Raw genomic sequence first — 14052 nt, forward strand, 5'->3', positions numbered from 1 at the left:
GTGTCTGTATGAGGTGACTAACAGCGCAGGCACTCGTGTGGGGAACGTATTCACCCAGCGCCCAAACCACCTACCGGCTTCCGGCAGCTCTTATCAGCCCAGCCATCGGCCACGAGCTGACATTTCAGTGCTCAGAAGCTCCCTACCCCCACCTTTAAAAAAAGTGACAGGAGGAGAAAAAGGCTCATTTGGCAATAGTTTGCTCTTGCTTTTTTGGCCTGGAGAAAGACATTGAAAGTGGTAGAAGATTGTTTAGTAACAGCTGGCGAGCACCAGGGTGTGAGGCTGATTTTCAGATATGACAGGCACTTACAGGAATGCTGCCAGATACAGCTGTTTAAAAGGCTTAATAAACAGCAAGTCAATACTAATCTTTGCCAAATTAATCTTTTCCCTGACAGCCCATCAGAGCAATTATGTTTAGGCTTATTGTAAACACACAATTGTCAAACAGGGACACTGCAGCCTTAAAATACTGTAGTTTGGTTTTTAGTCTCTGTTTGGGACTGATTTTTTTTCTTTCTGTACATAGAATTATAAGTCATTCCATTTCATTTCCAGTTACTATTTTTTTTTCTGGCCTCATGTCAGCATGAATGAAATTTCACTTTCAAATGTCTTTGCTAGCAAGCTGTTAATACAATGAGCGATGATGACACCGGAGGAGGCACGCTGGTGTGTGCGGCTAACAAGGCACAGTTCCGACCAGTGCCGACATGTAACAGGCCACTGTCCTCAGCGGTCTCCAGGTCCCAGGACAAGAATTCGTCTTTACTTCCTACCTCCTACAAGGTAATCCTGTTCTGGATACAAAGGACAAGATGTTGGCTGCATAAGAAAAAAGAAAGCAGAGTCTCAAGTCTCTGCAGACGTGTGCTCTAGAGCCTATACATCTTGGTTTAGAAGTGACCCCTCCCTCCCCACATCCCCTGCCTCCCTCCTTCAGGACTGTGACATCAGGCGGCTCCCCACGCCCTTCCTACAAGCAATAGTTTTGTGTGAGGGAAGGCTCTCCTATACTGGGACCTGGTTCTAAATAAACCTACGGAAATCTCCTTTGAGCATCTTCAAAAAAAAAAAAAAAGACGACGGTTAGCAGGAGGGAAAGTGGGGGTGGGGGGTTGGATGAATTAGGAGATTGGGATTGACATATATACACACTATATAGAAAACAGATAACTAATAAGGACCTACTGTGTAGCACAGGGACCTCTTCTCAAAACTCTGTAATGACCTATATGGGAAAATAATATAAAAACAGTGGATATCTGTATATGTATAACTAATTCACTTTGCTGTATGGCAGAAGCTAACAAGGCATGGTAAATCAACTATACTCCAATAATTTTTTTTTTTTAAGTTAAAAAAGGACCACTTCTAAAAAAAAAAAAAACAGGACCACTTCTTACCTTGGTGTAATGTAAGTAGAGCAAAGGAAACGGAGTCTTTTACTGGCTTCATCAAGTCATATTTGCACTTGGTAATTAGAAGAACAATGCAGTGTCTTATTCATCAGTGTTTAATTCAGCATTCTATAAACTGGGCTCCTGAAATTTCTCTCCTGCTCTTGGCACTCCCACTTGTCTGACACCTTTTTTTCTCCTTGGCTTCTCATTTTCTCGATGTGACTAGAGTATATTCCATCTTGTACTTTTGTAACTAGAAACTCCTGTTTGATTATGCAGACCAAAAGACTATAGCATAACTCATTCCGAAATTCTTTCTTTCGTTAAACTTAGGTTTCTTAATGAAAAATTTCCATTCTTCTTCACCTCCCAATTCTTATCTGCAATGTTTGATGCCCTTCTATATTTAAAGAGCTTTTAAATCGTCGAGGGCATATCATATAATGGCTGTTGAGGGTAGTTTGTGATATAGCTGCTGTTTCTACTTATCATTGCACTTATTGTGCACCTACTATGTACAATGTGGAGAAGGAGGGGGCAACCCACCCCAGTATTCTTGCCTGGGGAGTTCCATGGACAGAGGAGTCTGGTGGGCTACAGTCCATGGGGCCATGGAGAGTTGGACACGACTAAAGTGACTTAGCACTGCATGCAGTGACATTCCAAGTTGCTTTGGAACTCACTCTGTTTTAGGAAAACAGAGAGATCTGTACTGTTGGGTGACTCACATGAATTCATTCATTAGGTGACTCAGTGTAGTAAGTGTCTGAGGGTTAAATTTATGATGTGAATTCTGTACCTTGCCTTGCCATCATTTCAATGTTCGGCCATCAGCAAAACAGGTGGATTTCTCTGTTTCTGTAGTTACCTTAAAATGAGAGTTATGAATGGAATAAGAAAATGCAGATCACATCCCCTTTCAACAAATAAACATTAAGACAACATCTATGTGTAACAAAACTTTCATGTTCCAGCAGATAGTCTATTTATTACAAATTTCCACTTAATTTTTTCTTACTATAACAAAGAAACAGGATGTTTATTGGGGTTTCCTAGAATCTGGAAATTTGAAATATTCTTTGTTTGGTTGAACATAGCTGTCCGGGACTGACTGGAAGTGGGGAACCTGGTAGACAAACAACATTACTTCTCTGGGTCTTTTCACTTCAGACTTTGTAAAGAACTTCTAAGTCAATTTGAAATTATACTGACATTGTAGCTAAAACCCCATCATCTTTAATTCCCAACCATACTGGGTGGAACCATATGAAGTTGCCATTTTTTAGGTGAAAGAGTCGTACATAGGCAATTTCATATGGTTCAGTCTAATTACTTTCAAACATGTGGAGCAACTCTTTTGCAAAAGACAAGAGGTCCACAGGAAAGGAAAACTGACTGTTGATGTGCTTATCTTAAATTTTGAATTCATAAATCAAAAACAATTTCTTAGTAATGAATCTGAGTCAGGACACACGGTTCTTTGTTGTCATAGCTGTTGGTGGATCACTGATGCCTTGATCAGAAAGGACTCATTCTCTTCAAGGCAACAAAGTAAAAATGATCACAGAGACCAGCTTTCATCCTTAGCCACGTTTGCTAGTTTGACAAACTCGAAATTGTTATGTGACTGATTTTCCATTGTCAACTCACTCACAATAGAATGGCAATTGGGGTTTTGGATTATTTTTTCTTGTGGACATTACAGAGACAACTCAACCTTCTCCTAGGTGCTATCAGACCTTTTTTTCGAGTTATAACTGTGACTTTGGTGTGTTGGGAAAGATATTCTATGTTCAGCACTATCGCCAAGTCTCTCAGAATGCCTTTCCTGGAGGTCTGGGAATCCCATGGAGAGCTACATAACAGAAAACTCAGTGGACACCATCACTGTTCCTTATGGTTACAAGCTGGAGCTGCTGGGCCCAGGCTGGATTCTGGCTTCCTGAAAAGTGGAGGGTTTCTCAGGCAACATCTGACAGAGGATGTTCTCAGTGTTTCAGGAAGGAACACCTGTGGCTGGGGTTCATTGCTTCTGGGCCTAATCACTTCTGCCATGAATTTTGGGATCTCTCCTCTGGCTGGGTGTGTCTTTCAGAGACTGATGGATGTTCAAATAGAATACGGTCATGCATCACATGAGTTTTTATTTATGATGTATTTTCTTTTATTTACATTTGTTTTCACTGTTTTTGGTGTTGCGTATCAACACTCTCTCTACCCTGGTTGCACACCTGCTCTAGAAAAACTGTAAACAACATTGTACTTTCCTGTAGAACCCACCTGTCAAAGCTGGTTGTTCTTATCCTGGTAATTAGTTTCTCAGTTTAGACTTGACACAAGTGAGAATGTTACTTTAGCATAATATAATAAATAAAAGACATTAGGTAATTAGTAGTGCTGGTATATTTCTAAAATACTAAACAGACAAACAATAAACTGTGAACTTAATCACATGAGTTCTTATACAGTTTCAAGACAGGAAAATTAGAGCTCTCAGCTACAGTCATTTTAATAATCACACTGGATCTGCATTATTTATTAGTTATTACATGCTCAACTGATTCAAGGTTGTACAATGCCTAAAATAATTTCAAAGCAAGCATACCTTTTGTTTTTTGAATTCTGACTGGATTACATAATGCATATATTGTATTTAGTTAAATTGCTAAGTTTATTTCACACACTCCATGAAAAAGACATCAGCCATTCTCTTGATTTCCAACCAGACTGGTTTTCTTGCTATAACTCTGTAAGGGCATAATTTGCTCTTTCTGATGTAAAAGCTATGCCAGCCTTCAGCCAGATTCTCAGTGCTTTTGATTCTTTAGCAAATCCGTAGTACCCTCCGAATTCTCTTGGAAGACCCAGGAGTTCTGGAAAGAGAGTAGCTTGTGGAGGCACAAATGGCAACAAGATCCTCAATTTCTATCAAATTTCAACCTGGGAATGCGTCTCCTTTTTCCTGTCTGGTTACTCACCTTTCACTTTTAGATATTCTGGACAGTGTGCTTTCCCTTTCCTCCTGTCCCTAGTTTAATTCCTAAATGTTTTCTGGATTTTGTGAAAAGCATGCAGCTTGAGGAATTTGACTGATTTGACCTTAATTCTTTTTTGGGAGGGAGAGGGGGAGGAAGTTTACAGAAATTACTAAAACCAGCTGAGAAGTTTAAAGAATTGACTAAAACCAGCTGAGAACTAAGAAGCCACCTTTTCCTCTCAGGTAGGGAGCTCATCTGCTCAGTCTTGGAGGCTGTGTGACTTTTAGGGCAATCTTCTGTTCTACTGTATGAAGAAAGAAATTCTTAAATATCACAGTTTTTCATTTGCGTCAACCAAAGAAATATAGAAATAGAGGCTGGTTACTTAAATTTGCTGCTAAAATGAAAAGTAGGTTTGGCTTTATTCACTGTAAAAACTAAATTATAAAGTATTCACACCAAGCGTGAATTTTTTTTTTGCCAGCAAAAGTTAAAACATCAAAGAAAGCTCTTTCAAATACTAACAAATTTACTTACAAACACCTATATTTATTATTTCATAAATAGGCGCAACAGTTTCCATAAAAAAAGATTAAATACAGACACAGTATGAAGAAACAATAATACAGAGCCCTATGTAAAGGTTATAATTTAGCTGTTTTCAATCTCTTTCGCATCTAATAAAATACCAGGTAAGCATTTGGCGGTTTTATACATAAAAGGGCTTAAATGACATTTACTAACCATTACACAAAAAGTGATACAAAAAAGCAATTTTTCTGCAGTACAAAATAAACGGTGTTTGCGCTTCCCCTCACACTAGTTTCTTTTTGTCTGATCAATGAGACAAAGCCAATTTGTTTTTAAATTAAAATCATTTGGGAGTATATTTTTTCAAATATTTTGAAAATATAGAACTATTAGTCAGTTGTTTTAAAAATGAAGTAAAAATATGAATGTTTGCCAATTTAACCCCTATTGTGAAATCAATAAACTGGAATGAGCCAGTTTCAAATCACAATTTAGCTACAAAAACATTCACATTTTATACTCTAGGAGAGTGTGACATAGATGCTATTTACAAACTTGCTATGACTGCTACATCAAGCCATTTAAAAAGTCTTTAGTAGTTTCATATAAACACCCATTATGAAAACCAATGGAAAATCCAGGACTTTTATCCAAGACATCTATAGTTGCTAAGGCAGTTACTATAGCGCAGCACTTCACAGCAAAAAACCAACATAAAATCTGAATGGTCCAAAGTTCCTTCAGGGAAGAAGAAAAACAATGTCCATAAAGGATTAAAAAAATAATAAAGATAAAGAAGCATGACTATTTCTTCCAGAGTGGGTGACCCACAAGCTCAAATGGTCCTAAGTGCTTAGCAACTTGTATTTTTTTCTAATAAAATGGAGAACTGCCTTGACTGTACAAAGCAATCCACGGTGAAAAGACTTCCCTGAATGCCTCAGTGGAAAGAAGAGGTGTCTGGAGTTTCAGGTAAGGTACAGTGCTTTGTCCCTCTGCATGCCCCTGTGTGGAGAGAAAATAGACAAGCAACTGGTGTTAACAGGACAGTCTTGCTATGGGTGACCAAGGGGGATGCGTCTGTCTGCTCTAGCTTGAGGGATGGGGTTGGGCATGGGGAAAGTGCACAGTGAAAGCCAACAGGATTTAAAGGCATTTACTCTTGGAATGCTTAAAAATTTCTGGTTTTGCGAACATAGAACCATTCCAGATTATCTTTTGGAAAGCTGGAAGAAATATAGGCTCTTTCCACGACATGACTGTTATGAGAGCTGTGTGCCACCAGGTGGCGATGGCCGGCCGCTTACCCACTACTGCAGTAGTCGTTATTCCAGTCCACCGGCTGGGTGGGAGGATTTCTGCACCCGGAGCGCACATACTCCATGGCCTGGGTAACCACTTGTGCAGCTGTAGATGTAGGATTGATTATGGTCTGATAGTCGGGTTGAAGATTAAATCCCTGAAAAGCAAAGCAAGTCCACAAATAAGGATCAAAGTGCCTTGTTAAGAAGAAAAGCACCTAAATATTTAGTCACTGTTTGCAAACACTACTTACCTTCTTGCTTGTGCCCCTGCAAGGGCAAGCTAATCTCAAGAACCATGAAAACTTTAAACAAAGATGGAAAAGAAGTGCCCAGACTCCATCTTTCTTACCTTGCCTTCCTTTAGCCATGTGTTACTTGACTTGTACTCTTGAGCAGATACATTGAACTGAGAAACAATGTAAAATTTAGAAAAGCCAACTCAACCAAAACAAAGAGAAAAGGCCCTAAACCCCTCAAAGTTTATGTTTTCTGTCTAACCCAAGGATACATTAATAGTTAATCCCCAGAATATGCAACAGAATCTTTTCTGAAGGATTCAGGCAGCAGGTGGCTGAGTGTTTTATTAGACTACACCTATTCACATATTGTTCTCAAAACCCTTTTTCTTCATTCAGTCACAAAGGGACCATCTGCTTCTTCTTTTATTTGTACTTCTTTCTCAGCTAAAAATTTCAACCAAAGCTTTTTAACAGTTGTTGGACTAATATAGGGAAGGAGATTCAAAACAACTTGCCACTGGAAAACACAGAGGAGGAAAAGTATAAGACAGAGGAAATATTTTTAAATTGAAAAGTCTATTAACTGGCAAATAATAATCAGACTCCAGGAAGGTTCTTTTAACACATTGATGTGGTGAAGTGTTGACTTTTAATCCTTGCAGAGCCATTAAAAATTCAAGGACAGAATCTCTGAAGTGGATAGCTATATCTGGTAAACAAAAAGCATTATACGCTAAGACTTATTTTTAGCTTATCTGGTGAATTCACGAGCTGCATAAGCAAGCTTTGCTGGAAATGACCAAAAAAAGCAACTTAATTAATCTCATGGTTGTCTCTTTTTGCAGCAGATTTCAGACATGGTTTTACCCTCTGAAAAACTAAGAGATTTAAAAAATCATTTTCTATTTACTTGCAGGGAGCTTCTTTTGAAGGAATAATATTGTTGAGATTTTATCTTTTAAAAAAATTTAGCAGAATGATCAGAGAGTTGATTCGGAACTCAGGCTATTTCCTTAGACTTTTATTTATTTGCAGGTACCCTGGGTAAAGACTCAAAGACATCTATTATCAAATGTCCTCAATTCTCGATATTGGCTTTAAGGTATTAAATTATTTTCCATTCAAGGGATAAAGACTTCAAGCCAATGTCCAGGCAAACTCCCAACAAAGCTGCTCATGAAAGACAGAGCACTGAATGACTGGAAACAAATCACTGAAAAGTGGAGTATTCAGTCAGCTTGGTTATTTGACCTCACACAGCTAGAAAGAGTAGTGTTTCTTAAACCAACAACTGGTTTGTGAGAGGGAAGTTTGTTTATGTAGATACCACCTGCAGCTCCAGCCATAAACATTTTCCAAAGCAGGGGGGCATGAGAAGTGAGAGGAATATAACTGGATGTTTGGTATTCTAACCTTTTCCAGACTGGCAACCACTCTTTCTCCAGACCATCCGGTATCTCTGTCATGCATGGAGATTCAGGACAGTCCTGTAATGTCTTAATGGGGCTTACCGTCCAGTTTTCTGGACCTCCTTCCCGAGTGTCTTGTGTAACGCTAGGCAGACAAGCAGGAAAAAGCCCCCAGGGAGAGGAACCTCAGGCTGATTTTTACTTCAGCCCCCTCATCAGGGCTGCCCAGTGACCAGAGAGTGTGTTGCTTATTGGATATTCTCAGAATCAAGCCCATAGTAGTGGCTCAATAAATCATGTTTTCCAATAAATGAATTTTAACATCAACTATTTGATGCTACTCTTCGAAAGGCCTGGGGAATATAACTGTGTAAATACCAAGGCTTTCCTATCTTTTCAATGTAAAGTTCTCCACATTGGATTTTTGAACAGTCAACAAAACATAACTTAAAAGTAAATAAGTCTTAAAACTAGAGTAGTTGAAAATATCTCATGTTAGGTGAAGGTATGGAAACATATGAGAAAGTAAAAAATAAATAAAAACAAACCAACCTGCTTCTATCCAACACCACACAATCAAAGAACAGAAATGACCATTGCTTTTTTCTATCCAATGAACATGGCTCCTCAAAGTTGGGAGAGTATCAGGAGAACATTAATTTTTAAGTGATCAGTTTAAGACTTACATGGGTAACTTCAGTTTATAAAACCAAAATGATGTGTTATCTACGAAGCTCAAAGATTTAAAATTTAGCTAACTTCAATGCCTAAATTTAAGATCACTAGTATTAAAACAACCATGGACCAAGGAAAAGACAAGCAAAGCCTGAAGAACAATTTTACTTGCTTTCAGCTTAAAAAATGAAACTTTCTTCTGATGACTGTATTAAGAGATGCTGAGGTCAAATTCAGAAATAACAGTATTTTTATTATTGCTGTAAGTATGAAACAATGATGATAGAAAGGTTTGAAAAATGTTTGCTTAGTGATCTAATTAAACAAGACTGAATATTTTGCATTTTAATGCTCAAGAGAAAAATCACCAACTGTTTTGTAGCATGCCTGGAATTTTAAATTTCATTTTCTGGTGCCAGATTGAAATAAAAATAGGAAACATGATAAAGATTAATTTGATGTCAGAAGGGACATTTGCTCTTTAATTAGATTTCTGTAGCCCTAGCAGTTTTGTTGTGCCACCATATCAAGTCCTAAAAAAGCCTGCAGCAATACCAAACCGTGATCCTCGTATCCACACTTTACTGGGAACTAATTTCATTTCCTGCCTGTCTGGAGAGGTCTTTTCAACAGGCATCAATGTTTTTGTCTTCACAACTGATTTATTCATCAATCTCAATGTGATTTTTTTAAACCTTTAAATTACACCCAAATCCTAAAGCAGCTGTTTATTACACAAGGAAATTGAAAATCTGTCTGTGTGATATCATACAAAGATTTTTTTTCTTAAGGTTATAAAGGAAGTTGACAGATATTAATGATTTTTTTCTCTTGACCTCATTCGACAATATAGTGAACAGAAAAAAAAGGAAGAAAACTGGACTAAAAAATAAACCCCAGGTCTATGGGTTTAGTGTATAAAATATTATTCTAGAAAAAAAAAAAACAACTATTACTCCTAGTGGATGATATGATCATTTTTAGGATACATTCATTTTCAAAAGGATAATAAAATAGCTAAAGTAATACTTAAATATGAAACATTACTGTAAAAATACAGTAGCCATGAACTTTCTTGCTCTTTTTTTCTCTTTTTCTTATTTTGGTGTGTGAAAATGGGAACATGGCCAGAAAGCAAACCCTTCTCTGTAAAGATGATGAATCCAACAGGTCTAATTCCAGCCATAAGCTTTCTACAACCCACTTTGATGACATGAACATTGGCCCCACAGACCACTGTGATTGTAATAAATGAGCGACATGGAGGCGTGACGGACACTCTGGATCTGATTTTAGGATTATCAATTTGTTGAGACGTCCAGTCCTCTTAACCTGCAGGATTCTCTCCAGTGATCTACCCTGACTCTGACCTCACTGCCCATCACTCTCTGTTCTTCACCATGCTCCCCACTGGCCTCCTTTCCATGTCCTGGATAAGCTACGTTCCTCCCAGTTGGCCCTCCAGGCCAGAGGAGTCCCTTCTCTTTGCTATGCTCCCTGCTAGTATCCACCCCACTCCCTTCCCACCCTCTGATTCCTAGAGGCTGCTTCCTCTTCTCTGCCTGCTCTTGAGAGATGCCTTCTTTATCCGTCCCAGGCAAAGGCCTGCTATTCCTCCACACATCCTGCAGTTTGTCCCCCTGTTTAATTTTTCCCATGGGATCCTAATAACTTACCTGTTTATCTTATTCCCACTGCTCCCCTTCTCCATTCCACCCCCAACTCTGATGTGAGCTCCATGGGGATAGAAGTTGCTCAGTTTCAGCCAGCGCCTGGCATGTGTTAAGGGATTCAATGAATCTTTTTTGAATAAGTGAAAAATTTTAAATATTTTAAGGATTTGAGATTCTACAAATGAGCCTGTATTTTCTTCTAATATTTAAGCTTCTGCAACTTATTTTTTTATTCCTTCGTTTGTTAACTTGTATCTTCAGTAGTCATTTTATGGACTACCTACAATGATCAAGGCATCATAGTGATTTTAGTTACCATGGTCTCTGCAGCTGCACTGACTCTCCATTTTGGGTTCATGCCATTTTGTCTTCTATTATTAATGTACGTTAAAATCAAGTCCTACCATCTCAATAAGAAAACTTTCTGAGATACACTAATAGAACTCACTTAAATATTGATGAGTAACTTGTCCAATGTAATCTGCCCTATTTTTTCCTATTAAGATTCTATATGGAAAGACACATCTCCTGAGTTTCCAAATGCGGCCTTATGTAATTCAGAAATGTTTGAAAACTATTCAGGGTCACAGCTCATCTTAGGTATAGAGTATAAATAGACAATGAACTGTCTCTGAGTGGATAAATTAATAAAAAGTGTTCTCTCTGCACAGAGCTCTGGCCCCCAACCTGGGGCGTGGGCCACATCCTCTGTATTTTTTTCTCTGGGAACAAACACCCCTCACTACAGCACTGAGAGCAAAACATGGCCCTCAACTGGATAGTACCCTTAGGCAGAAGTCAACCCACCCGACCGAAGGTCTCTCAGCTCTTCACTCAAACACTATTGGTTCATTAAAATGCAAGGAACCCACGAATGTCCTTTGTATCAAGAGTAATGTCTGATGGAAAAGAAGGACAACGGGACCCTATTAATGTCACTCACTGGTCACAAACCTCCTGTAAACAAGGAGGTTGGTCTTTCCCAGTGAGTTTACAGCTTGTCTGTTGAAGGTAAGTCAGTCATCTGAGCTTTATCAAAATCCTTGGCTTGGGAACCAAAGAAGACTTCGGTAGGCAGATGAGTCCTTTGCTCTCCATGATCATTTAATCTCAGAACTAACTAGGATCTACAGCGCCTCCCAAGGCTTAGGAGAAACTGTTACAAATTGACAAGAACGATTAAGAGTGAGAAGCAGCAGGCCTAGCATTTAAGAATCAAGGGCGGGGGGGGGGGGGGATATATGTATACCTATGGCTGATTCATATTGAGGTTTGACAGAAAACAACAAAATTCTGTAAAGCAATTATCCTTCAATTAAAAAAAAAAAAAAAAGAATCCAGGATCTGACCACTGAACAGAGCTAGGTTTGAATTCTAGCTCTGACCTATGGGCAAGTTAGTCAACTCTGCTGAACTCGTCTCCTCACCTGTGAGATGAAGGCAAGGTCAGGACCTGCACTGTGAATTTTCTGAAATTAAAGAGGAGGTAAGGTAATGTATTAAGGTTTGTAATTGTCACCTCTTGGAAATCCTATCTATAATAACAATAATAAAAATGGATTTGGGACTATGTATATCTGATTCCTATTTCTGCCTCCCCTCCACCCCACTGTGGCCAACTATAGACTATATCAGAGGGCTCCTATATCGCTTTTATAGGAAGACTCCGCATATTTAATTATAGACCTGGGAACAACAGTCATTCGATTATGAAAGTGATAGGTTAATTTAATATGCTTTATAGTTTCTACCTTGACCTGTTTTTTTAAAACACAGTTTTAGGATTTTTAAATGCTTTATATTCAGTTTACTTTACATCGTTTGCTCTTAATTCTCAAATTTTAAAATAACACTCAAATCCAGAAGGAAAATGATTTCAAAGACAAGTAAAGCTAAGACTGCACACAAATGGTTTCCATAATTGTGGGGTAGACATGGAGGCTTCTAAACCTCCTGTGTTTTCTAATGTAGAAGCCAGATATCCATTTTAAAATAAAACTCTGGTTAGGTTAACATTTTCATTTCTTACGACTCTTAAGGTTGTACCAAATTTGATACTTCTGACCAGAAATACTGGGCCTGATTTCACCTTGCAGTATTTGTTGGATTCAACAGGCGTACCATCAAGAATTTCTCATTTCTGAATAACATACTGATTATATATGTATATGTGTGTATATATATGTGTGTGTGTGTGTATGTATGTACATATGGCAGACTTCTCAACCCCAAAGAGATCTTTAGCAGTAGTGGCATCTGAAAACAACAAATGTGCCTCACTCAAAGGCAGAAAACAGGGGGAGTGACGAGAAAGATGGGTACCATGGGAAAGAAGTCAGGGATTATGAAAGGCAGAAGCTGTTGTGATCCTTTGAGGCTGCCTGACTCACCCCTGCAAGTTAATTTTCAGGAAGCAGGTATTTGCTGAAGATCTCCCATTCTCTTTCCACTTACAGAGAAGAATGGTACCCCCACCCAATCCACTGGAGGAACAGACCCCTCCAGCACCTCTGAATGGGAGCCAGTGCCCGGCCCGCACATACCTGCTGCATGGTGGGGGAGTGTAAGGCGGGCTGGACCTGCATGGGGAGCTGGGTCCCGAGGGGCTGCTGCATGGAGAGCGGCTGGTGCTGCTGCAGGTTGAGATGCTGGTGAAGAGGGGGGCTGATCTGGAGGGGAGGAGGGGGGGACACGGCCATGTTGGCTATAGAGACAGTCACTGGCATTTGGTTGTTGGCCTTAGGTGCTATGCTCCTGGGGAGACTTGGATGCATGGCGGTTAGGTGAGGGTTCATTCCTGGTTGTTGGTGGTAGTGGGAACTTAGGTACAGAGCTGAGTGGGCCTGGCTGGGCCCAGGGAACACTGATGGCGGCTTGGCATTGATCAGCTGCGGAGGCTGAGCTGTCTTCACGTCAACAGGCTCGCTGTAGCTCTGTGGAGAAACAAACAGGAACTGAGTTAAGAGGCGGACACCCAGGCGCTGCTTTTTCTTAGCAAGATGCTCTATGAGTTCACTTGTGAACAGTCGCGTGGATCAATACCTGTTCCTACTCTTGACTCCAAGAACTCCTCCATCGTCACTTGCCACATGACCTTATGCAAGCCTGAGCTCATTCCACCTCTTTTATGAAATCTAAAACAATGTATGTTGACATTTTTTCTTGGCTTAAATGTTAAGCTCTAATTTGGTGCCTTTTCTCATCATCCAAAGATGAAAAAATGAGGGGTGCGTGCGGTGGATGCAGTCAGTGTCCTATTGGGAACTACCAGTGTGAGTCACTTGCAAGGGAAGTCAGTGAGGGAGCTTTTCTGTTGACTATATGCTTGCTTTTTATTTTTCCTTTTTATATTCTCAAAGAGCCTTGACATTAGATATTGCACAAAGAAAACAATGTTGGTTGATGGAACTGGATAAGGAAGAAAGAGTTCAAAAATACCTTTCTGAAGTTATATAAAACCACATTAATATATTTTTAAAGTAACTGTAGAACTCATCTTGATTTTTAAAAAGAGTTGGTGATGAATTGTCCTCAATAATGAACTGGATAAAAATAATCTCTCTTGGAAATTTTAGACTCCATCATAAATTAATACAATTTTTCCTGAATTCTTTTACACACCTTCAAATGGTCATTTCCTAATATCTTTTAAATTGACTTAAAAACTAGACATTTCAGTGAAAGTTGAAAAGTATCAAGAGTCAACCCCAAGGTGTTTATTCTTGGGCATGAACCTGCCTCCTACTTTTGCTGAGAGGAAGAGACTGCAAAACAAATGGTAAAGAGTGAAACCAGGTGGAGAAAGAAGATGCCCAAATTTCCTTCCGGAGAAAAAAG

General features: G+C 39.2%; 1 protein-coding gene across 5 annotated transcripts in view; it reads right to left on the bottom strand.

The window, feature by feature from the left end:
• Positions 1–3791: 3791 nt before the first annotated feature.
• The window catches only part of TOX (thymocyte selection associated high mobility group box), a 309096-nt gene continuing 298835 nt past the window's right edge, over positions 3792–14052 (bottom strand). For 2 of the 5 annotated variants that reach the window (XM_042254237.2, XM_042254236.2), the window contains 4 exons: positions 12759–13148; positions 11643–11684; positions 6223–6374; positions 3792–5920 (listed from right to left, as the gene is read on the bottom strand). In XM_042254237.2, the coding sequence (XP_042110171.1) occupies positions 5884–5920; positions 6223–6374; positions 11643–11684; positions 12759–13148 (621 nt within the window). In that variant the 3' untranslated portion in view covers positions 3792–5883. The other 3 variants (XM_042254239.2, XM_004011695.6, XM_042254238.2) reach the window with 2 other exon arrangements.

This window comes from Ovis aries, chromosome 9 (assembly GCF_016772045.2).
Source record: "Ovis aries strain OAR_USU_Benz2616 breed Rambouillet chromosome 9, ARS-UI_Ramb_v3.0, whole genome shotgun sequence".
NCBI classification, from domain to species: Eukaryota; Metazoa; Chordata; class Mammalia; order Artiodactyla; family Bovidae; genus Ovis; species Ovis aries.